Here is a 25,212-nt window from a genome sequence, read left to right as displayed (position 1 = left end):
GGCAAAACTGGTAGTGTTGGTGATAATGATGCTGCTGCTGTCACTTTTTCATGGCTGAGTTGGGGACTGTAAACGTGTTGATGTGATGATGGACCTGTTTCAAGGCAATTATCATTTTTATTTTCTTAAGAGTAGGGTTTGTCAGTTATTAGGGAAACATGACATAAACGTGTCATAGATATGGGGGATGCTTGCAGAGTTTTTGAAGATTTGCTGCCAGGTATATTCCAATCCTAGGCGCCGCACATCCTCTGCGCTCAAAAGAGCAGTATATCGACTCATCTAGTATGTGAGCAACCATTGCTCATTGCAATGTCCATTCTAGGATACTCAGGTATTAAGACGTTGGTTACACACCCGTTGCAGTGTAGTTACACGCCTTTGTCATTTTAAAGAATTAGCTCATTACCAGCTCGATTCTTACTAGGTAGGCTACAGCATCGGCTAACGCCTACCCAATAAGAAGTCTTGCATCAGAAATAAAGACATTACACACAGCATACTGCTTACTCATCAATGCGCTTATCTTTATGGCTGTCTTTCTTGGTCATTTGAGTGTAACGCTTGTTAATAATAGCCTATGTTATGCGTTATTTGCTCAATAAACAAGCCTTAGTCGCCGTTTGGACAGATACATTGAACTCCTTATTGCCTGGCAGCATAGCACATAGGCTAGCTAGGTATATCCCACTATTCATTGTTATGGTCCAATTAGTTTTATTTATCTTAATTGTGAATCACCACAGAGAGCTCTGATGCAATAGCCTATGAAAACGCAGACAGAATGACTGTGCGCTTAATTATCCAGAAAAGTTCGCGTGAAGAGCGATGGGCCATGAAGGACATTTTCATGACTTTTTTAAAACTCCCATAACTAAATGGACAGAGACTGGACCGTGCCCGTTGCACCTGTCACACCTAAAGAACTCGTTGTTCTTCTCCTGTTTTTTCAACCACAAAAGGCTACCAACCAGTGAATGTTACACTAGGTTTCTCTTCAGTTTTTATAGATTTTTCCTTCTATTTGAAAACGCTTTCCAGACTGAGCATTGATTTAACAACATTATGCGGTCGAATGAATCGTGCTGAAGAGGACCTGGGCTTGAACTGCCCGACATACTTGTATATAATTTATCATCGTCCATTGCTGCCTATAGAAAATTCTTATGAACTGAACCGGGTTGGAGGTGCAGAACTGTAGCATGGAGCTTCGCTGCTTTTATTACAGCACATGTTTTCCATGGGTGGGAAGTTTTTAAGGTTTTGAGGACAGTAAACACTAGCCTATGTTACCGGAGCACAATTGAATCACCGCAGGATACAAACTATGCCTGTAAGAAAAAAAGGTGAGAACATCATTTGAATGTCTGAAAAACAATGTCATACTGTCTCGTAATGGGTTGCACAATAACGAAATAGACAAGATTAACCAACGAAGAACGAGGCAAAACACGGAAGGGATCAAATACTGCTATTGATATACATGGCCACATACATAAACAGTCTTTAAGTACTATATACAAACCCATTCACATGCTAGGGAACTATCACCTTGGCCAAAATAAGTGATAGTATGCACAGCATGGATGATAGCCTATACCCTGCATGAACTGAGCAGTTGTTTCATGTTGCACATCATGTAATATTAGGCTATACAATTTCTCCCTGCTGCGTTTTAAGAGGTGGTTGATTGGCTTACTTTGTGATTACTAAATTATTGTTGAATGAACTAAAAACTATTCCTCTTGTGTGCTTATGCAGACACAGAAAGGGCCCTAGGCCTTCTGGAAGACTACTGTTCTAAACTGATCAAGCCCGAGGAACAACAGCTCAAAACTGCCATTCAAAGAGTGATGGGGATCTTCAAAAGCAGTCTGTTCCAAGCATTGCTTGGTAAGTCTGAGGTCACAGATATCCGACTTTTGATTAGCAATCCAATAATGTTAAAAGATAACATAAACGTTCTTCCAGTAATATGATGTCATTTTTCACTTTATGTCCATTAAGTGTAATCCGAAATGTACTTGGCCAGATCACATTTTGTTAATCACAGAATGCAGCTGTCTATTGTCACATTTGCTCTATCTGCGTTTTGCTTTGTTGGAGCACTGGGAGCACTTTTTATTACGTTATTTTTAGCTCTGCTGAATTTGCAAAAGACATTTCTCTCTGACTCTAGTATTTAAAGAGGCCATATGTAGTCTTCCTTGGCTTATACTGTTGTATTTACTCCAAAATTAGCATAGTGATTTATTCAGGCTTTTTGCATCTTCAAAATGATTTATTGAAGACATTTATTTTCATCACACCAATAACGTAACATTTCTGTTCGATTTTATATATACAGTATCCAAGGTATGACAGTTTCAACGTAACTGTATAGTAAAATACAACCAAAAATACAAAATATGCACTTTTATAATGAGAAACCTAATTGATTGTGAATCAGGAAATGATGGAAGGTTGTTTTACATTAGCGAGGTCTTTGTCAAGAATGGAGGATTTGGCATGGCGAGTTTGTCCATTCCTGATATTAGACCAGGCAAAACATAAAAATAAGATAGTTTATTGTACACAGGTATCCATTGGTCACATGCTTTTTGCCTCACAATGGAGAGGGAAAGGATTGAGATGTGGATTTCTTAACATTTCACTCATGCCAAATCTCAAGCTCGCAGGCAGTGTCACACACACACGGGAAGTCTTGATAGATTTCGACTTCTCCCTCAATGAGAAGATAGTTGCTGTGGTGGTTGTCTGATCAATTTCAAGATTCATTGAGAGGCCTCTTCCCACAATGCAACGCTCCCTAAAGCCCTCTCATGATCAGCCAATCAGTAATTGGTTTGAATTGTTTGACCACAATTAGATATGGCAACAGAACCGGGAAGAAGATAGATTTTTGATTTAAAGTTCATGCTACGATAATAGAGCTTGAGCCCCTTGCTCCTTGGCTCTTTGTTACCTTGGCTTTGGTTGGCAGAGTTTGCAGCTGGAGAGTCAACGCTCACTGACTGCACACTGTTTATGAAGCGGCGGCGTAGCCTATTTGATTGACTGACTTGTTTTTCAGCTAAATCTTTCAGACGATTAGCCTAGTGTCATTTATCATAATATTGGATGTAAAATTGTAAAAACAATTCCAATGGGACCTAGCACTACAGCAACATACTGTTGCAAATTGTATATTAATGGTTGAAAATTATTTGGCATGGCCAGGCTAAGAGCCTTTTAAAAATGACAAATTAACTGTTGAAGCTTCACGCTACTTGAATACGACATGACCCTATTCTACACATATCATGCTATGCATCAGTTAGTTAGCAATAGTAAATTCAGCAATGAGTTATCTGTGATTTATAGACTTTATTGGGTGTAGAAAGTAGAGAAAATATAATAAATACGTTTGTTAAACTGTTTTATGTTTCCCACACCAAAGATGTAGTATGTTGTAGCTAATATCTTCCGTGCATTAAATACATACACATATTTCACAATATCTGTGGTCTATAGCCATGAGATCTTATCCAACCAGGTGAGATGAACCAATGACAAACCGGAAACACAATCCTTCTGAGTCATTTATTTCCCAATATTCATGGTGCTTCATTTCCTCTCATTGTTTGTCAGGATATTTGTTTCCTTTTCATGTCTGTGTACATGCGCTTGTGTGTGTGCACACCTTGCACACGTGCCCGCATGTGTCTATGCATACTGTTACACCTTTTGCATACCACAATGCCAAACACTCCCATGTGCCCTAAATGAATATGCTAGCTCTGAACGAACAATACACTCTGCACCAGTCAGTCATTTTACCTGTCCTGTATTATGTTCCATGATTGTCAATCAACCCGGGTTTCAACTCTGCTATGGAACTAATACCTCCTGAAATAGATGTAATCATCTTATGTGGCATTAGGTGCTGTCTAATCTCTCCAGGGGCGTGGGCTCACAGCTAAACCCCCTGTCCCAGCAGTGTGGGTCTCTGCCTGGCTTAACCCACTCAACCTGCCCCCCTGCACCCCATCCAGGTGCAGGGGGACCCCCGGGGGGCCCCAGAGGCAGCTGTGATAGTCAGTAGCAGGGCCCCTCCTCCACCCGCGTCTTACTTTTGAGATTTGAATCCCATTTTGATTCATCTCACTCCGGCTACAATTTAGCAAGAAATCAAAGTGTCGTCCCACCACAGTCATCATAAAGTCAGTAGATCCCAAGAGCCTTATTCGCTCCACTCCCGGCAAACGCATTTTCACACTCGGGTTCTAAATCACGTCTGTTCACCTGAATCAGCTGGACGCACAAAGGGCCTCGTCTCGGCGCGGACCTCCGTCTGCCAGTCCACTTAGGAGAGCTCTTTCGTGGGCTCTGTCAGTGTCAGAGAAACATGGCTTTTTCAAAGAGATGGAATCCCCCTCGCTTTCTCCTCAGAGGGGCCTGAGAGGAATCATGTCTTTTCGAGGGGGGAGTGTTTTGACACGCCAAAGGCAACACAGAAGTTCACAAATCGTGTTGTGATATTATGGATAGTGTTGTGCCAACCAGCCCCCCCCCCCCCCCACCCCCCCCCCTGGTGGTCTTACGTTGGGTTATGATGCATCACAACAATGGCAGTGCAAATTGAACCCGTTTTATAATATATTCAATGCTAAAACCAGGCTCTAAAACCAGGCATGATCTTATCAAACAAGTCAAATGGAGTCATGCTCATTTATATTACTGTACATTTTAAAATCGTTTTCTGACTTCAAGGAGACTGCCATCTTGTGGAGATCAAGATTATGATCAATGTTTTGCTGTATTACTCCAACTGTCCATTAGTGGGAGCACTTCTGTTCAGAATCAGTGGTCTTCAACCCTGGTCCCCAGGGCCCACTATCCTGTATGTTCTAGATGTTTCCCTGCTCCAACAATCTGGTTCAAATGAATGAGCGTTCCCAGGCCTTGGCAGAGTTTGATAACGACCCATTGATTTGAATCAGGCGTGTTCCCAACCCTGTCCCAAAACAGCACTCCTCTCCCTCTGCCTTGCATGATGACACATAACATGCACAGCACTACGGATCTGCGGTTCTGCAGCTGCAAGGTTCAACTTTTAAACAATTGTAAATTGTTTTTATTTGACTCACCTGGACTTGGTTCTTATTCCTGGCTCAAAATAGACTTATGGACTGTTAAAAAACACAACTTTGGATCTTCGGACATAACTAAATGAGGACTGCCAGGTCGCACTCAGGTAACAGAGGTTCTCCTTCTTGTATCATCCTGGATGGTAAACCTTCCTCTAGCTGCAAACTTTAAAACCATGTTGGTATGAGAAAACGGTAGTTTCTCGAAGAAAACTGTTGTTTTCTCATTTAGTTGCTTCAGTTGCTTCTCACTGGTGGTCTGGGAAACCAGCACTCACACAGTACCTGCGAGGCTGTAATTGGACGGGTTCCTTTGTTTTTAATTGTAGCCTCCAGTTACAACATTCCCTCTGGACACGATTCTGCTTTAGCTGAGTTAACTAGATCAGTGGTTCTCAGCCCTGGTCCTCAAGTAGCCCCTGTCCTGCATGTTGTAGACGTTTCCCTGTTCCAACACACCTGATTCAAATGAATAGTCGTTAACAGGCTTCTGCATAACTAGATAACGACCCATTCATTTGAATCAGGTGTGTTGGAACAGGGAAACATCTAAAACACGCAGGACAGGGGCTACTTGAGGACCAGGGTTGAGAACCACAACTAGAGTATCACGCTACGCGCAGAGGTTCTCAACCCTGGTCCTCAGGGACCCCCTGTCCTGCATGTTTTAGATGTTTCCCTGCTCCAACACACCTGATTCAAATGAACGGGTCTTATCTAGCTCTGTAGAAGCCTGGTAACGAATATGCATTTGAATCAGGTGTGTTGGAACAGGCAAACATCTAAAACATGCAGGACAGGGGGTCCCTGAGGACCAGGGTTGAGAACCACTGAACTACAGTATCAATCTACGGCAGAGGTCTTCAACCCTGGTCCTCAGGGACCCCCTGTCCTGCACGTTTTAGATGTTTCCCTGCTCCAACACACCTGATTCAAATGAATGGTCGTTAACAGACTTCTGCATAACTAGATAACGACACATTCATTTGAATCAGGTGTGTTGGAGCAGGGAAACATCTAAAACATGCAGGACAGGGGGTCCCTGAGGACCTGGGTTGAAGACCTCTGCTCTACGGCCATGCAGCAGAAACAACGTCCACTTTCCGGTCTTGATATGTCTGCTGCTTGTGGTTCCAGACTTCCACTGACAAGGACACAAACGTACCTACTCACGTGTACTACGCTGTAAATACGGGAAACCGGAAATAGGGAAGCAGTGACACTTGGGGTGGCCATCCAATCACATCGAATCACCAATCCCAGTGGTCTCGGAGACAAGCGGAAACAGCCGTTCGTCCAATCGACAGCTTGCGTCACCTTAGCGAGGACGGCGTGGCCACGGCGTTAGGAAGGGGACAGGCTGTGGAGGTCACGTGGGGCTGTTGCAGAGTAGAGGACAGATGTGGAGATTAAACGGTGGACGTTCAGCTCCAGGGTTCTCCCGCTGCCTGTTGGTTTCCACATTGACCTGAACCGAAGGGCTGTTTGCTCAGACTCGGAGCCCAGTGGTGCGGGTGAGCCCAGTCCGGGGCGTCGTTAAACATGCTCGCTATCATTTTGTATGGTCATATCATACCATGCATGGTCATCATTGCTCCTCCATTCTTTCTCTGCGTGCTGCATGGCTCCAATTCGTGAAACAGCACGTGGAAATGTGGAGTTGAATTCTTACACTGGAAAACATACATAACATAAGAAAACATGTGGAACAAGTGTCAGCAAAATGTAATTGCCAGGCCCTGTCAGCAATAATATAATGCCATAGCTGGCAGTAATATTGAGAGGATCATGCTATGCATGCCCCTATAGAGGGCGCTATAAGGCATGGATTTGGAAGAAGTCTCCTCGTTCATCTGTTGATTGGATGCCCAAACATACTCACAAGCATAGTAGACCTACATTCAAAGTACATTTGCAAACATTGTAAACTTAGTACATCTACAATTACGTACTGTCTTTATACTTACTGAACACAATATTCAAAAACCTATGAAGAGCTGAATTGACCTTTTTATCTCTGCCTCAAAATGTTTTTGTTTAAGTATGTATCAGTTCCGTAAACCCAAATAAAAAATTCAGCATACCCTCATAAGTTAGAAACATGTTTGACCTTAAGAAGTCGTGCTATTCGCTAAACGTGCACGACCACATCACTGTTTACCAGTGCTGAGGCTTGTTCCTTCATTACTGAGAGACAGGACCAAACCCAGAGCTGGAACACGAGTAAGAGTGTTACAAGGATTGCCTGAAGACAGGTTTGAAAACGGTTTCTTTGTTTCGGCTCTAATGCGGGTTTCCACAACTCTGGTCCGGCGCTCGTCTTCGGTTCCTGGGAGAGAGGAGGGGAGAGGACTGCAGCAGCTCTGGCTGCGGAGGAACTGATGTCAGAGAGAGAGAGAGAGAGAGAGAGAGAGAGAGAGAGAGAGAGACAGAGAGAGAGAGAGAGAGAGAGAGAGAGAGAGAGAGAGAGAGAGAGAGAGAGAGAGAGAGAGAGAGAGAGAGAGAGAGAGAGAGAGAGAGAGAGAGAGAGAGAGAGAGAGAGAGAGAGAGAGAGAGAGAGAGAGAGAGAGAGAGAGAGGGAGGGAGAAAGAGGAGAGAGAGAGAGAGAGAGAGAGAGAGAGAGAGAGAGAGAGAGAGAGAGAGAGAGAGAGAGAGAGGGAGAGGGAGAGGGAGGGAGAGGGAGAGAGGGAGAAAGAGGGAGAGAGAGAGGGAGAGAGAGACGGAGAGGGAGGGAGAGGGAGAGAGGGAGAAAGAGGGAGAAAGAGGGAGAGAGAGAGAGAGAGAGGGAGAAAGAGGGAGAGGGAGAGCGTGTGGTCTGCGCTTGTTTCCATGGAGACAGCAGGAGGCATGCGTCTGTGTGTCACTAGCAGGTGCCCAGAGGCTTCTGAGACCTGGGGATGAGTTCTCCCAGAATGCCGTGCTCGACCAGGCACTTTATCTCGACGCCTGGATAGATGAAGTGAGCATTATCGTCAGACATGTGATAGCGCTGTGTAATCATTATTCAAGACAAATGTTGGAACGAAAGAGTTAAGATTGGCACGCTGTGTTTTCGAAGGCTGTTCAGACCGGCTTTACCTGAGGCAGATGGCTGACCTGCCCATGAGGCTTCCTGTCTTGTAGAGGAGCGACAGGGACTGGAAAGCGGTGTCAGCTCAGTCTCTCTCTTCAGTAAGTTGCAGGTTTCATGCTCCTATTCTGTCGCTCGACTTCATCTGTGATATCTGCCTCTGCAGAACCAGGCGTGGGTGAGACAATCATCCACAGGGTTTTTTGATCGAGTGAGGTGATACCATCTATCCCCGGCCAGGGTAAAGCAGAGCATTTCGGAAAGGCCAAACGTCAGGCCAAATCCTTATGACACTCCCAATTTCCCAGAAACTGTAGTTTAAAAATACGTTTTTTGACAACATGATAGGGTCTTCTCTCCTTCATCCATCAGTCGAGCGAATGCGGCTTTAAAAAAAGGAGACCTGCCTCAGATGACTTGTTGGAGAGAAGGGAAGCGAGGGAGGCCAGGGAGGTGTGGGAGGTCAGGGAGGTGAGGGAGCTGATGGAGGTGTGGGAGGCGAGGTAGGTGAGGGAGGCCAGGGAGGTGTGGGAGGTGAGGGAGGTGTGGGAGGTGAGGGAGGTGTGGGAGGTGAAGGAGGTGAGGGAGGTGTGGGAGGTGAGGGAGCTGAGGGAGGTGTGGGAGGCGAGGTAGGTGAGGGAGGCCAGGGAGGTGTGGGAGGTCAGGGAGGTGAGGGAGGTGTGGGAGGTGAGGGAGCTGAGGGAGGCGAGGGAGGGGAGGGAGCTGAGGGAGCTGAGGGAGCTGAGGGAGGTGAGGAAGGTGTGGGAGGTGTGGAAGGTGAGGGAGCTGAGGGAGGTGAGGGAGCTGAGGGAGGTGTGGGAGGCGAGGTAGGTGAGGGAGGCCAGGGAGGTGTGGGAGGTCAGGGAGGTGAGGGAGGTGTGGGAGGTGTGGGAGGTGAGGGAGCTGAGGGAGGGGAGGGAGGGGAGGGAGCTGAGGGAGTTGAGGGAGCTGAGGGAGGTGAGGAAGGTGTGGGAGGTGTGGAAGGTGAGGGAGCTGAGGGAGGTGAGGGAGCTGAGGGAGGTGTGGGAGGTGAGGGAGGTGTGGGAGGCTAGGAGCTGAGGGAGCTGATGGAAGTGTGGGAGGTGAGGGAGGTGAGGGAGGTGTGGGAGGTGAGGGAGCTGAGGGAGGTGATGGAGGTGAGGGAGGTGTGGAAGGTGTGGGAGGTGTGGAAGCTGAGGGAGGGGAGGGAGCTGAGGGAAGTGTGGGAGGTGTGGGAGGTGAGGGAGGTGTGGGAGGTGAGGGAGGTGAGGGAGGTGATGGAGGTGAGGGAGGTGTGGAAGGTGTGGGAGGTGTGGAAGCTGAGGGAGGGGAGGGAGGTGTGGGAGGTGAGGGAGCTGAGGGAGGGGAGGGAGCTGAGGGAGCTGAGGGAGGCGAGGGAGGTGTGGCGGCGTGCCTCATGACGATCTGTGGGGATGTGGAGATGGAAGGATTAGCCGGCACCTCCGCCTCCTTGCAGGAGCACCAGCCCGCAGGATGGGGGGAGGCAGCTGGAAGGATGGCTCTCCCCGGAGAGGAGGAGCTTCCCCAGGCAGGAGCTCGGCGAGTCAAAGCCCCCCCCCCTCCGCCCGTCCGTTATATAAGCACGGAGAGAGGCTGCGGATCTGCATTGTGTTGGTGTGTGTGTATGCGCTTGACACACTGTGTGTGTACACTGTGTGTGTGTGTTTGTGTGCGTGACAGAGAGAGAGAGAGAGAGAGAGAGAGAGAGAGAGAGAGAGAGAGAGAGAGAGAGAGAGAGAGAGAGAGAGAGAGAGAGGGAGAGAGGGAGAGAGGGAGAGAGAGAGAGAGAGAGAGAGAGAGAGAGAGAGAGAGAGAACAAGCAGGGAAAGTGTGTTTGTGCATCATGTGTCCAAGTAGATGCAAATCTCCTCCGATCCACCACATGGTTGCCTTGGAAACAAAAGGGGTAACGCGACATCTCGCAGCTGTTGTCATCTACCTGATGATGACTGACAGCAAGACAGGGAATGAAAAAAGAAAGTGGCAGTGAGAACTCATTAAGAAAGTGATTCAAAGTTTTAAGAGCGATTTTCGATCATACACGCCGTGTTGGAAACATTCGGGGAAAGATGTTGGACTTTGCTATTCATCAAGGTTTTACGTTCATCTTTCACTTTCCACACGTTAGAAGTTTTCCACTTTGGAAGTTTTTTATTTATTTTGCATGATGCGAAAATGTCATGTTATTTTATTTCTCTGAAAGAGTATCTGTTGTGAGGAGAAAGCAGAACTGTTTGATTGCAGTCAAACATTTCTATTATTTTCATACTACTCAACCACTTAAATACCTATTTTTGGTAAGAATCTGTTGACATGGACAGCAGGTCTAAATCTACAATGGATTTGATTAAATCATTGGCATTTGTTTGAAACTATGACTTCACTGTTGTTTACTCTTAAATGAGATTAGGCAGGGGCTCACAAATGGTTGTGGATGTTGTAATGAATTGAAACAGCCCTAGCAACTTTGTTAGGGTTCTGCAACATTCTGATTCTAAACAGTTTCGCAAAGATGGACAGGTTGGAGTGTTCTAAGAGGAACTCATGGAGCCTAACTGCCTAATTATAAATGAGAATGTTAGCGTGTAAACAAACGGAGGAGTCCCTGCTTTGCGCAACACCTGTCCCCATTACTGCTGCTCCTAATGCACCTGTTCCACTATCAGACGATCAAGCACACACACAAATACACACACACACACACATTCTGTAACTGTAAGCCTCATACCTAACACCGAAAAGGACCTGTGTTCGTTTTTTATAATAACAAAACAACTACTAAAAAGGGGGAGGGAGAGGGGGAGGGGGGGGAAGGGGAGGGGAGGGGGAGAGGGAGAGGGAAAGGGGGAGAGAGAGAGAGAGGGGGAGAGGAAGGGAGGGAGAGGGGGAGAGGGGGAGGGAAAGGGAGAACATTAAGATTGAACGGGTAAGGGCCTGCCTTACACAGCGCCCCTTCGGCAAGCCAACCAACTCAGCGGGTGTTAAAAGGTGGCACATTGTCTGTGGTCGGGGTAGTGGGGGGACGGCTGGCAGCGTGAGAGCGTTAAGCACATTAGCCGGACCTGTAGGGTCGCATTAGAAATGAGCCGGGCGGGGGGTGTGAGGTCATTGTCAGGGAACAGGAGGACTGTCAGAAGATTAGTCTGTTTGGTTACAGGGGGCATCTGCTGCCTCTGTGGCACGCTGCTTTCTTAGCACAAGCTAGCGTCGCTGTGGACTGCAGCCTGACTGTGGACAACAGTGGAGTTTCACTACATTGTAAGTTGACACTCGGGCCGTCCCTGAGCTCAATTCTTCTGTTTTAGCCTCGGAACTGTGTGAAAATGGTGCAGCGGTCGGCATGTGTAATCACTCTAGCGTCAGCGTGATTAACTAGAGGGTGTAATTACCCTGTTCGCGAAGGTAATTGGACATGAGGTAGACAGGATCTTGACTGAGTGTTGATGATTTGGGTCTAATAATGCAGGTCTTTCTTTCGGTGTTTTAAATTGTTTCTTTGGGGGGGGGGGGGGGGGCGTTTAAGCAGTTGTTGTTTGCCTTTAGCCTTCAAATGACACATTTGTGCAATTTTCTGTAGCAATGGCGTACATTGTTTCGGGTTATTTACTACTGATGCAAACAGAGCATTGAAGGACTTGCATTGTGGATATGACACATGAGTATTTGAAAGTTGTGTGTTTCTTTTCCCCATCCCCGATGTTTTTTTTTTCACATGAGATCTGCACACGTGTAGGTCTGTTCAATGACATCAGCTGGTTTAATGTGAGCTTCAGCAGCAAAACACAGCAAAAGCCCCTTGGCACTGGTCGTCCGCCAGAAACGCACCCTCTATCCAATGTGTAGCCTACCATCACTTTTCCTCAACGTGTTCAGAAGACGCATGCGTCCAGAATCATCTATTGTTTGACAAACTAAATCCGTTTTCTCCCCCAACGCCTTGTGGTGAATGCTAATAACGTGTTGTTATTAACCCTCTATTTATATGTAAATGGATTCCCTTCAGGGCACAAGATGCGGGACGGCTGGGGCAGATTGCTTGTCCAAAGCTTGCCTCCTTTTGTTTAACGTGGAGTGGCCCAGTCTCTCGACATGTCTGAGAATTGATGACATGCGTTACGTGGCCACCAAGGGCCTCTTAAGGAGTTGGACAATTCAGTAAGTGTGGGCAGATAGTCTGTTTTTGGGGGAGTAGAGTTGAGTTGTAAAGGCTAGGCTATCGTAGATACCTAGATCTGCTTTGTCGCTGTTCGACGAGTAGGCTATATTTGTTGGCTGTGCATTTCTGTTGGTTTAGTTGTGTTCCTGTAGAGGGTTATTTTGTTATGTATGCAGTTAGCTTTAGGTGGCAAAATATGACTGTGAAATCATTGTATTTCTTTTTGGTCTTGCAATAAAGCATAGTTGTCTATTGAGAATGACAGAATCTGCAGAATAAGGCAGATTTCACCGTCTAACGAACGGTACCGTCTACAGCTTGATGCTTGTATCTGTGTTGCCAGATAACCCACGCGCTTCATTTCAACCAAAGGAAAGTTTAAAAAGTAAAACTCCTAAAATATACTCCATTCTATGCTGTCGGGATTGTACTTTCACGATCTTTCATATTCAGAAACAATCCCGATAACAATGCTTTAGACCATGTTGCAGTTTGTAATTGTCAGTACATTCAGCAATTCTTGGTGTTCCCAATGTGTTCCTTCATGATTATGGAGCGGAAATGGAAAGAAAACAGAACGGCAGTCTCTCAGACATCTGACTAGACCAGTGGGCCAATGACGAAGGCTCTGGGCAGGCTGCGTGCCAGCCTGCTGTCTCCCTACAGCAGGACTAAAGCTGTTCTATTTCAAGGGCAGTGTCTGCCACACGAGTGAGGCCAGCGACTAGTCCTCCATTCATGCGACGCCGCTTTATGTAAGGCCCGACACGGCTGTGGCCTCATCTACTCCGGGCAAGAAGATAACCTCGGCCCCGCTTCGGACTAAGTCCTCCCGGACTATAACTTCTCTCGGTGTCGATTTGAGGACGTTTCGCATGTGAAGTATGTCGGCTCTTAATGTTTCCTTGCTCGCGTTGACCACACACGCGGTCAGTGTTATACTGTACGTTGGGAGTTAGGGAATAGGTTTGACAATCGGTAGACCGAGCTGAATTGTCTGTGGTTTCACCGAAACACAAGCATGTGGACATTCGAAACCAGCGGTGCTTTGATGGATCCGAACTTCCTTCTAAATCAAGATTTGGGTGATATGGGATCTGATGGAATAGGTGGGCGGGGTCTGAAGGGTTAGCGTCGAAATCCACTGTCGGGGAAGCGGATCTGTGACCCTGAGCAACAAGCCAGTGGACTTAACAAGTTGTAGAGGTCTGGGGTAAAACAGCACAGGACCATGTGTTCCCCCTCCTGACCGCGTTGGAGGCGTTTGTTCCGTTGGAGACACTGGTTGTGGAGGCACCAGTGGGTCACGGGAGTGTTGGGGAAAACAGCAGCCTGGGCTGCACGGCCAAGCTGTCACTGCATATACTCTGAGGCTTTTCAAATGTTGATGCCAGGAACTCAATTTCACTAATTGACCCCATTTTATTTTGGTCTGCGGCCAAATTACGCCGCAACCCCAGTGTGCGTCCAAGATCCCCCCCCCCCCCCTCCCCCCTCGTGTCCATCGGAAGTGTGTCGTGTTGACTTTGAAGTGTGTTCACTCGCGTGTCACTGTGGTCAGCTGATGGGCCGATGTCACGCTGGTATCACCAGGTTCCCAGTGTGGTCGAGTCAAGGGGAAAAAAATGCAACTTGACCTTCTGGCTCTCTCTCACCCTCACGTTTGACCGGTGCGGTGGAGATACTGTACTTGTCATCCCTGTATGCATCCATGATCTCCTCCTGCTTGTCAAACACCCCTGTTCCAGTAAGTGTCCTCAGTGTCGACGATTCGACGGGGCATCGGATAAGAAACAGATGTGGGCACGTGCTCTGGGGAAAACGAAACCGTTTTTTTTTTTTTTTTTTTTTTTTTTTAGCTCCACAGTGCCTCCCTCCTCCCCCCCCTCCCAGGTAGGCCCTGCCCACACGTCATGGTACTGTGCCTCTGTGTCTGTCCAGATATCCAGGAGTTCTACGAAGTCACGTTGCTCGACACCCAGAAGAGCGGCAGCCAGCGGCTGGAGGAGGTCAACCACACGGCGCGGCGGTGGGAGCGGACGGCCTCCTCCGATCGCCCGCTCCGGCCCGACGCCGGCCCCGCGGACAAGGTGGGTGTCTCGACTGGCGCAGCCAGGCCCCTCCCGCGCACGGCGGCCGGGGGTGACGGAACAAACGGGCGAGCGGCCTTGCGCGACCGCGAGCGTCCCGCGTTGCGACCGCTGCATTTGTCGTTTGCTCTTATGACGCGTTGCCAGGTTTTTTTGGGGGGGGCGGACAGGGGTTTGGCGGAGAGCCATTTGCTTCAGTGGGTAAAGTATGTGCCGAGATGCAGTAATTGGTTCCCAGAGACGTCCCTGCATTTCGAAGCCCAAGGGCGGCTCTTTCCACCCACCCCTTCATCAACTCTTCCCCCTGCTTCATCCGCAGAGCAGGCCTCCAGACTAACATCCCCAGCTAATTGGCCTCGAAAAAAACTGACTTCCTGTTGAAAGAGAGAGACTCCGACGGCCCTGTGATGTATGCTCGCACGCTCCGCCCGTGACAGTCGAACCAAAGGAAATGAATAGCGCGTGCTAAGTGGACGAGGGTGCTAAAGTCTGCCCTTTGAAAAGCGTTGACGAGGAAAAGGAGGATGTAACGAGGAGCGGTTTTATTTACTAAATCAGAAGCTTCTATGCATTCCCTGAACACATTGTTGTGGTTCCAGGGTTGACTTCATGCCTCCATCGATCACAGTGTCGGAGTGCGTTTCTTATCCAGAATATTTGAGGCTGAATGTTTTTTTTTTGTTGAGGCCCACAAGGTTTTGGTCGAGTTCAGGCTTGCGTTTCCTGTTTATCCACTAGGGGGAAGCTAGCTCTTTGCTTTCAGTACACAGGTAGGATGAGCATCAGGATAGATTATTCTCCACATCCAGACCCACAAAAAAACAACCATTTCTGGATTCATAGAGCACGACCCTTAATGTGCCTGTGGAGCGTCTTTGTGAAAAACCCAATGAGAGATATAGCAAATAAAAAACCCCAATGTAAAACGGAATTATAAAGGACTTTGCTTGATTCTTCTTGCAGATGCAATGTCCTGTTAGTGGCCCTGTAGGTGACCGAGTTTGCATTGTGTGTCCGCGTGGGCTGTTTGTGGTGTATATTTGACGTTGCTCTTGGCATCTGCCCAACAAACACACTAATCCTCTGGTAATCCTATTCCTACACAGTCAAACATTCCTTGTTTCTCCTCTATTTACCCTGCTCTTTTCCCTCCCCGAGTCGTTTAAAAACATCCATCTTGATGACGGCTCCGCACGTCGGGGTCCGAGGCACTGCCCCTCCCACGTTGAGGAAGCAGGTGACCTGCCCTTGATGTGGAGAGGGCCCGGATCTCCCGCCGCCACTATGGATGAGTGCAGAGATTACAGGAGTCCCGGGCGACTGCGACCATTAACACCCCGGGGTCATCCGTCACGCGCTCGAGCCGCCACCCCTCCTCGGCGGGGTCGTCGGATAGATGCGCATTCACACCCCCCCCCCCTCCCCCCTCCCCCCTCCTCCCGTGATGTCACTTCTGTAGTGTCTGTGGAGGAGTACGGGCAGAACGTTCTGGATTTACATTACAGTAGGCTCCCTAAAATCTGTCTTCTCTCCATCTGCTTATTTGGGTCTGAACGTCCCACTGGCCAGTGAGTGGATGACAGCCCTGCCCCCCCCCCCCCTCCTCCCCCCTCCTGTGTTATGAAACACAACGGGAGTGTATTAAGCTGTGCAGACTAGATTGATGGCTTAGCAAGAGTTATTTTTTTTTTTAGTGTGTGGCCATGGGTGCTTATACCGTTTGTCCCAGCATGCAATCTGCCTCAGGATTTGATGTCAGTGTTTGTTGTTTGTCCGCACACTTCAGTCTAATGCCGTACGAGTGAGCTGCATTAAATATGCTTCGATTAGTTTGATTCAAATGACATGCAACAGAACTAGGAGAGAAGATATGGTGAGTAAACTTGGGCCCGATGATTTGAAGGTGGACTCAGACAGTTTGGTTGTTATTGTGTACGCTGCTCAAGATACGCGTGTGTGTGTCTGTTGGTGTGTGCTGGCCGTGCACTCTGTGGCTGTGTGTGTGTGTGTGTGTGTGAGAGCATTCTCCAAATATACCGAAAAGATTTATTTGGAAGCCTTGGACATTCACAAAAAGCATTCGTGTTGATGTATTATGCAGATAATGGGCCTGTAAATCAGAAAATCATAACCAGTAAAGACAATAAAAATGACTCACGCAAATCGTTTCATGACCAAATCTCTGCTAAATGTGTCTCAACGCCCTAACGACCCCACAGATGAAGAGCATCGCCATTAAGGTCGATGTCATCCGTTGGATCATTAAAAAATGTGTGTTTTGTGAAGTTTTTTTTAAATGGAATGATATACTGATGTATGTGTGTGTATGTGTGTGTGTGTGTGTCCAGATGAGGGAGCCCGGTAGTTCCGAGCCCGGTGTGAAGGAGACGCCCGAGGAGAGCGTCCCGACCAATGATGTGAGTACTTTCATGCCCCGCCCACTCCCACCTGCTCACCTGCGGATCACGACTGAGGTCGTGCGTAGTCTCTGCGCGTCGTACACTGCCTGCCACTTAGCCGCATTCACCCCTTTCTCTCCCCGGCAAGAGACGCCCGTTGTCTCCATTGAATGTGTTGTGTACGCTCGTGATTGTGTGGATTGTGAAGTCTGCTTGAGTGTAGAGTACCAGTCCCGCTGTCAGAAGAGCACTCTGTAGGCTGTTTAACAAACGGGCTGAGCAAACCAAAGGAGATTATACCTGTGCATGACGGGAGCCTTGGCCCGAGGGCTTGAGACCAGAATAAAGTGATTATATCCGTGGTCAGAGCCGTGTCACACCGGGGGGGGTCAACGTTCGTCGGTGTGTGAGGTAGTTAAATTTCCCCTCAGTGCGCCCCCGGCACGACCCTTTGGCAGGCTTTCCGACCTGATGCACGACGGTGACCTCGGCCCTCGCGCGACAAGGAGACCGAAGCTTAGCCCCCTTAATCTCAGAAGTCGTCGCCATTCGTAGGTCAGCGGTCAAGAGTAATGCAACTAAGTGCTCGGGTCCCGACCCACCAACAATTGGCCTTCCTAACCCTTAGAACGACAACACGCCCCGTGTGCGGAGCAGCCCCGGCGAGGGGAAGTTAAAGTGTCCCTCCTCGCGAGTAATGACATCAAGGGGAGCCGCCTTAGCCTCGTCTGCCGCGTAGATTAGCCACGCGGCGCGCGCGCCCGACACGCCAGGGCAGGGGGTGGGAACGGCAGGGTCCGCCGATGAGAGCGCTCGTCAAGGTGGTTTTCCGCGAGGAGCCCTCGGCGGCCGCGCCGCGCTTTCAGAGACAGCAGGTAGGGGAACTGGGGGTGTGTCTGGGGAGGGGTGGGGGCCGGTCTGGAGTCTGGATACTTCTACTTTGGGGAATGTGTTTTCTAGAGCCCCCGCGGTAGACCTCTCCCTGGGACGGTCCACGTCGCCCTAATCAGACTGTGCGCCAAGCTTTTACCGCTAGGAAGGATTTATCCTCAGGACGCAACATGGAGAAAGATAAACACTTGTTTTGATGAATGGGCTGTACATGATGCCATTTTAAATGGGATATTGATTACACATTTGTATTTTTGTATTTATTACCAAATCGCAGTTGATGATTACAAAGAATATATATATTATATACTCAGTATATTTGAACCATAAAGCTAGATCATACGAAATCATTATCCGATAGCGTAGAAAAGTGTGTTTTAGTGCCTTGTATGCAATTTGATTGCTTCGGACAACATTCAATTTCCCTTGATTTACCACAAACGTATGCTACTATTAATATTCCTGAGGGACACTTCTCTGACAGTTCAACGCATTGGAGTTGACTTCCATAAAGATGCCTGACTTGCCGCATTTCCATTCGTTTGTGAGTCGGCTCAGCGAGTCGTCTGTGCATCTGGAACTGTGAAGCCAAACTAGATGACTGCAACCCGGGCACACAGGCAATCTGTCTCTTCCTCTCTGTCCGACCTGCGACAACGATTCCGTTTGGGCCCCTACGGGCATGTGACCTCGTGGACGGAAAAGATGCTAATTGTCTCAGCGGTAGATGGTAGCTGTGGATCCTCCTGCTTGGTGAGACGGTGTCTCTAATTGTTGACCTGAGTGTTTGGAGGTCTGGCTAGGCACTCCTCCTCGGCGGCGCTGCCCGAGTGCTTCCGCTGTTGCTCAGGGTTTCCCGCAGAAAATGGGTCGTTAAGGTGGAAGGGTGGGCTGGGGGGGGGGGGGGAGGGGGGCTGGTGGTGTTCCTAGCCTAATGAAGGGAGACTGGCGTTTTGGAATGGAAGGGAGAACACAGGGCCGAGTAACACGGCGGATATCGCTATTAACGACGTCGTTAAGGCGGCAGGCGTGTGTTGCTTAGGCGGCTGCCTGAACTCTCAAGTGCTGTGGGAAACCCTGGTGCTCGCACTGTCAGACGTATCGTCGGGTACGCGTCTCCTCGCAAACATGTTGTGTGTTTGTTCGACTGCGGTCTCTATTTATTCCAGCCCCTCAGTTACCTTCCGAGTTCGATTGTAGTCTTCGTTTTGAGGCGGGTGACATGTTTTGTAAGGTGACAATGCAGGGCTGACTTGCTCGAGGTATCCGGTATCCACCTGTTCAAATTGTGTGTTCCAGAAAGCGCACAGCCCCCGGCCTGTAAGGGGCTCTGGTGAGTACTTTCCTGGAACTCGTGAAGGTGAAGTGTATTGTTACTGAACATCACAGGCGTCCCCTGGCTTTGGTTTTCTAAAATGGCCTCAGCTGGCACATTCAATGCCATTTCAGGACATAGGGCTGATTGATACACCTCTCGAAGTATCTCTCACACACACACAGACACACACTGTAATCGGATACGGTAATCAAAGATAGCTCGCTGAAGCCAGCGATGCTATTTTGTTGAGGCAGAGTCGACGCTCGGTCGAGCAGCCAGCTCTGTGATCATAATAAGGGGAGAGTTGAAAAGAGGCATGCAGAGAGAGATGTCCGAATTGAAAAGAGATGGCCAGTTGAAAGAGAGAGAGAGACATACTTTAAAGACAGAGTGAGATTGGGTGACTTACACAGACAGACAGAGAAAGAAAAAGAGAGAGAGAGAGAGAGAGAGAGAAAGAGAGAGAGAGACAGACAGACAGACAGAGGGTGAGAACAAGGACAGGAACAGAGTCAAAAATAAAAAGAGGGGGAGAGAGAGAAAGTGAGTGAGCGAGAGAGAGAGAGTCTTTGAGAGAGAGAGAGAGAGAGAGAGAGAGAGAGAGAGAGAGAGAGAGAGAGGGAGCCCGATGGAGTCAGGGGCGAGGGAGCCGTCGAAGAGAAACCTCCTCCTTTCCGCTCGGCTGCAGCCCCTGTCGCGGCCACAGACTCCACCACCACCGTCTCTCCCCGCGTTACGCTTCCGTCCGTCCTTCCGTCCGTCTCCCGTGCCGTCGCTCGCTCTGCAGTGGAGAGGAGAGAGGAATGCGCCGCGGTTTGGAGGCGGCCAGGCTAGTGCCGTGCCACCGTGGCAATCCATGCTTCGCGCGCGCGTGTGTGTGTGTGTGTGGGGGGGGGAACGTGACGTGCGCCGGACTTGTACGATTGCGTCGGGGGGAATCATGATTGCCTTCAGCGCTGTGGAGGTGGTCTCGAGCTTCTCACAGGGGGCCTGCATCCACTAGCGGCTGTCTCTTCTGCCTTCTCTCCTCCTCCTCTCCCCCACCCACCCACTCTTTCTTTTCTTTTTTTATCCCCCCCCCCCCCACACACACACACACACACACACACACCCGTCTCTCATCACCACCGCTAAACCCCTCCTTCCATCTCACACATTTCCGTGGTGGTGATGCATCTGAGCACAGGTTGAGATTTTCTGGTGTTCCAGAATGGATTGTCTTTGCATTGTCACCACCAAGGTAAGTGCCCGCGAACCGAACGGAGACGAGAGCGCGAGAGAGAGTGACAGAAAGAGAGGGAGAGAGAGAGAGACAGAGAGAGAGAGAGAGAGAGATGCGGGGAAGACATGTGTCTTGTGTATTCTCCTCCAGTGCTGGTTCCTCTGCAAATTTCACGGCACTATCGCTGCATGTATGTGTGCCTGTGTGTGTGTGCCTGTGTGTATGTGTGCATGTGCGCTTTTGAACGCGCTGCCTTTTCAACTGTGCTATCATCTTTATCTGTTATTGACTTAATAGTTCAGTTCTTGTCAGCGTGTGTGTGTGTGTGTGTGTGTTTGTGTTTTCTGTTTTCATTCCTGTCTAAGTCCTGTCAGTGCGCCTGCCTGTCAGCTGCATTTCTTGCCCTTGGCAGTATCTAGGACAGAGGATTCACCACTGTGGTTCCTCGGTTGAGTTTCCCATGCCACACTTGAACTTGTCAGAAACTTCCGGCAGCCTCCCCTCGGCTCCGTCGGAGAGATAATGAGGTTCTGTGATCGTATGGTGATTAGCAGCCTGTCAGAGACTTGAGATAATTCTGTCTCTGGATTCGACAGGAAACCTTTGGACTCCCTCAGACAATTAGCAATGAACTCAAAGGACCCATGATGCTTGTCTGACAGAAATGTTTTAATTCTACTACTCGCGTCAGCGAAAGCTCTGTTAAGTATTACCTCAGTTTGAGTAGAGGTAATCTTGGAATTTCTAGAACTGCATTGATATTGATAGGTTCCGTATTGTCGGTAAACACATGAAAGGTATTTACTTGTTGTTTTATCCATCTCTTTCCACCTACCTAGGCTTGTGTTAAATCATTCATAGTGACTCAATTCATGTTTATAGGTTATTTTGTAACTGACTGAAATTGCTGAATATCTTAGCCGCCGGGTCATGGAAGCGAATGTTTGCTGCTCCTTAAGCTGGTCAAAGTAAGAAAAATGTGGTCTTCTGTGAGAGAGAGTAACAAATGCGTTTTTTTACTGGCACTGGTGGAGAGGAACAATGGAAGCTGTACAACATCTCCGTAAATGAGGGAAAGGTCTATGACACAAAACAGAGGCTGTGTCGCTTCGGGGATGTGATGAGGGACAATTTCATGCTTTTGAGAGCACCAGTTGCTGAGCCCATCTAATGCTCTTGGCATCGCCGAGCGTTCTGAAACGCAAACAGGATGCCGATGGAAACTGCTAGATAACCTGCATATGGATTTGAGAATGAGAATGTTGGATTGCGCCGGGCACAAATGAGCAGCTCTGTCGATCGGTGGGAAGCAAAGCAAGCACTGTTTCTCCCCTAACCATGCAACATCAGATGCAAACCTCTCTCTCTCTCACTGTCTCTCTTCATCGCACCGGTAGAGTTCCCTCCATCAGGGAAGGCACACACCAGTCTGATGAGGAGGATGTTGGGTCGTTCTCTGAAAGCCTGGTGAAATATTGATGAGTTTTTGTGTGCCATGTTAAATCCACGATGAGGACAGCCATACCCCGCTATAACCCTTTTCCAGAGTCCAGGACCAGCTGCGGAATAGCTCTGCACAGGCTGACTTTTGCACAGTGAAATGTGCAGCCTCACCATCTCAGTCTTTCAAAAAAGTAGTATTCGTAAAACAAAAGAAAGTACAATTGAGGGGAAAATTCAGTCAACTAAAATTGATATGGTCATGGCCAACCAGGTTTCATTTAGCACGCAATTGTGTTTTTCGTTCAGCTGCGTAATGTCCTAGATTTCAGAGGCAGGTGTGTCTCGGTTGTTTGAGAGTGCTGCTTCAAAAGGCGGTGATATTGAGTGTGTGTGTGTGTGTGTGTAGTGTTTATATGTGCATGTGTGTGTCGTTGTCTGGCTAGTACTGGGTCAAAAGTTTGGTTTACGTGGAACCGGGAACACCTTGTGACTCTGGAAGCCCCATCTGCCTCTGGCTTGGTATTCATTTGTCACCTCACCTCACCTTTTCTGGACTGTGTACACCACAACTTGTTGATTGCATGTCAGCCTTGATTTAATTGTGTTTTGCTCTGGTTAAGTTTGTCTGTAAAACACCTCAACATGAACGGATGACGTAAAATGTGTGCATAATGTGTGAATTTGCTTTGATGTGAATTGTATCCGTTAATGTCTACTGTATGGCCTATGGTACAACCAAATGTAGGCATCACTGTTTAAAGCAGTTTGTAATAGGGCAGAGGGAGATTTAACAACAAGTCGATCAGTGTAGCTACAAACAATGGGCTGGCGCAGCCCAACTACAGTACACGTTTGAGTGAAATCTCTCTTAGGCAGTCTCGGCTTGTCATGCACATTTCTAGTGAATTATTGAACCGCTGATGAAACGGAGCACAACATAGCTCTTTGTGTCCCTCGAATATGCCGGGAGTTTCCCTGCTGTTGGACATTATTCACATCTTGCCAAACTCACTCGTTTGTTTGTCATGTGAGAAATGGTTGCGGGACAGCAAAGTACGGTATCCACAAAGTTGTTTACCCTAGCTAGGAAACATAGCCACGCCGTTTGGCTGCCTCCTCGGGTCACAGACTGTCAGTCTGTCTTTGTATTTGCAGGCTATGTTATACCTCGATTATGTGTAGGTAATACTGTCGGATGGCTTTTTTGAGGACACTGTGGCGTTGTAAAAAAATGGACTGTGGCAAACCCTGGGATGGATGGATTGGTAAGAGGATAGGTGTCTACATGGACGGTTGGAGGAGGGAAGTTGGGCCTCCAAATCCTGGTATACGTGTGTAGAGGATAGACATTTTCCGGTGAATGCTTTCAGCCGCGGCACTGCAAACAGTTCTTTAGCAGACCCCAAATCTTCTCGTTATTCTCTCGCTAAGGGAGATTGGCACAGAACCAATGTGGTACAGCGAGGTGAAGATTTGGAGTGTGAGACTGTGATTTCTCTTGGTGTTAATTGAGGCTGGCGGGAAGAAAAGAAAAACATAACCTATGGTAAGGCTTTTTCCTCAACCTCTTATCAGTGACTGAACTGAAGCTGCTTTTTAAGAGCTCATTAAAAATGTAATTTCAAATCCTTTCCATACCTTCGGTTGAGCCGCCTCCAACAGTTCTGTTAGTGCGGCATAATGATATGCAATTTATGGTCCATGGGTTGGTTATGTAATGCTACTGGGAGTCGTTTAGTGCTTAAAAAGAGAGGGAGTAAGAGAGAGAGGGAGAGACGTACACTCCTACACTGGTGTGTGGATTTTCTTGCAAGGCGGCACTGTTTTTAGAAGGACCCACGATTCTCCAGGAAATGATGTCATGCTACGGACGTTTCCCACACGAGTGAGCTTTATTCAACCCAAAGCAGCATGAGCAATGTGTGGGGTCATGTGTGTAGGAATTGGTCATCATTGATTTATTTTGCAGCTCAGCCATGCATTATTTTAATACGGTCCTAATGTCGGTATGAGCTCGTCGTGAAATAAGTAGTCAAAGTCAAATCAAATGTCAAAGATGTATTTCTGTCGATGGATGTTTTCATGACGACAGCCCTCTTCGAGGTCTTGAGGCTTACTTGGTCATGGAAACGAAAGGGAGCCATGGCCCGACTCAGCCCTTCTGCTTCACGCAGAAGAGTCTGGCCCGGGTGTGAAACCGTTCCACGCTTTCTAATCCCGTTTGTCCAGCTAAGAGGTGTCCCCCTATGACCCCAGGCAAACCAACGGCGACGGGATGAGCCGCCTCTACGCGCCCCCCCCCCCCCCCCTCCAAACCAGGCCCACGCAGCTGCACTCTCGCTCCGAAGCAAAGCCGCTTTCGCTTCGCGCGACCGGTGTTTCCCTCTAAAAGATATCGAGTCGACGACTTTGGTCGCTTTCAGGCGCCGACCACGCGAGCTACGGCCCGGCCGACCGCCACCTACTCTCCTAAGAGCTTCTAAAACGTGGGGGGGGGGGGGGGATTTGAAGGGGGCGAGAGGGTAGGAGGGGGGCAGGAGGGAGGGAGGTGGTTATTTTCAGCCCTGGTGGCGTGCTGGAAGCGCTCACTGTGCCCAGTAAGGGTTTAAAGCCTTCTCGTCTCTGTAGGAGACCTTCCTGGGGTCAGATCAGTAAGACCTTCTTAGGTCTTAGGGGGGGAGGGGGAGGGGGGGTTCTCACTCAGTGTAACAAAGAGAAGAACCGATAGGCTCAATAACCTTCTGCTCCGCACGATAACTCTAACCCTCTGAATGGATGAATCTCCTCGCTTCTTTACAATGGGATGCTCGTGTCAGGCCCTGTGTGCAGTGAATCGTTCTTTGAAGGTGATTTCGTGACGGTGAATGCTGGTCTTGGCTGTTTCAATTCAGCGCGTCCGAAGAAGTCCACCTGGAACCCGCCGGAACGTCACACTTCTATCTAGTTCATCAGTTCAAGCTCAGTCGTGTGTTTCATTCCTCTGACCCGCTTTTTAAAAACCATAGCGTACTCTAACGGACGCGATGTCTTCATAATAAGCTCTGTCTTCATCATAAGCTCTGTCTAAGGTTTAGATACGTTTCTAAGTCATCCATCGGAAACACCCTGAAGAAGTGGAGCCGAAACAATCGTCATGTCAAGCACCACAAGCACAGCGTCCGAAAGAAGCATTGTCTGATGCGCCACATTGCCGAATCATTCAAAGGATCTTTGGTTGGAGTGTCATTAACCAGTGGAGGACATTTTGCATGGATAGCCTTTGTGATATATGCCCCTGATACCCTGGGAGTCAGGTGGCTGAGAGGTTAGGGAATCGGGCTAGTAATCAGGAGGTTTCCCGATCGATTCCGATCCGTGCCAAAATTAAGTTGTGTCCTTGGGCAAGGCACTTCACCCTACTTGCCTCAGGGGGAATGTCCCTGTACTTACTGTAAGTTGCTCTGGATAAGAGCGTCTGCTAAATGACTAAATGTGATACCCTCCTGGCACTAGAA

General features: G+C 48.5%; 1 protein-coding gene across 17 annotated transcripts in view; it reads left to right on the top strand.

The window, feature by feature from the left end:
* The first annotated feature begins 42 nt into the window (after positions 1-42).
* Positions 43-25,212, top strand: part of dlg2 (discs, large homolog 2 (Drosophila)) — an 89,455-nt gene continuing 64,285 nt past the window's right edge. For 9 of the 17 annotated variants that reach the window (XM_084684137.1, XM_084684136.1, XM_084684134.1 and 6 more), the window contains exons 1-4: positions 63-334; positions 1,762-1,893; positions 14,297-14,445; positions 16,794-16,862. In XM_084684137.1, the coding sequence (XP_084540263.1) occupies positions 313-334; positions 1,762-1,893; positions 14,297-14,445; positions 16,794-16,862 (372 nt within the window). In that variant the 5' untranslated portion in view covers positions 63-312. Of the gene's footprint in view, positions 1,347-1,761; positions 1,894-7,996; positions 8,089-8,187; positions 8,301-11,339; positions 11,458-12,081; positions 12,355-14,296; positions 14,446-16,793; positions 16,863-25,212 lie in introns of those variants that run through there. The other 8 variants (XM_084684144.1, XM_084684150.1, XM_084684149.1 and 5 more) reach the window with 8 other exon arrangements.

This window comes from Hypomesus nipponensis, chromosome 20 (genome assembly GCF_054491055.1).
Source record: "Hypomesus nipponensis isolate SF chromosome 20, ASM5449105v1, whole genome shotgun sequence".
NCBI lineage: Eukaryota > Metazoa > Chordata > Actinopteri > Osmeriformes > Osmeridae > Hypomesus > Hypomesus nipponensis.
The sequence above is the reverse complement of the archived record's forward strand: the minus strand, read 5'-3'. Positions and strand labels throughout refer to the sequence as shown.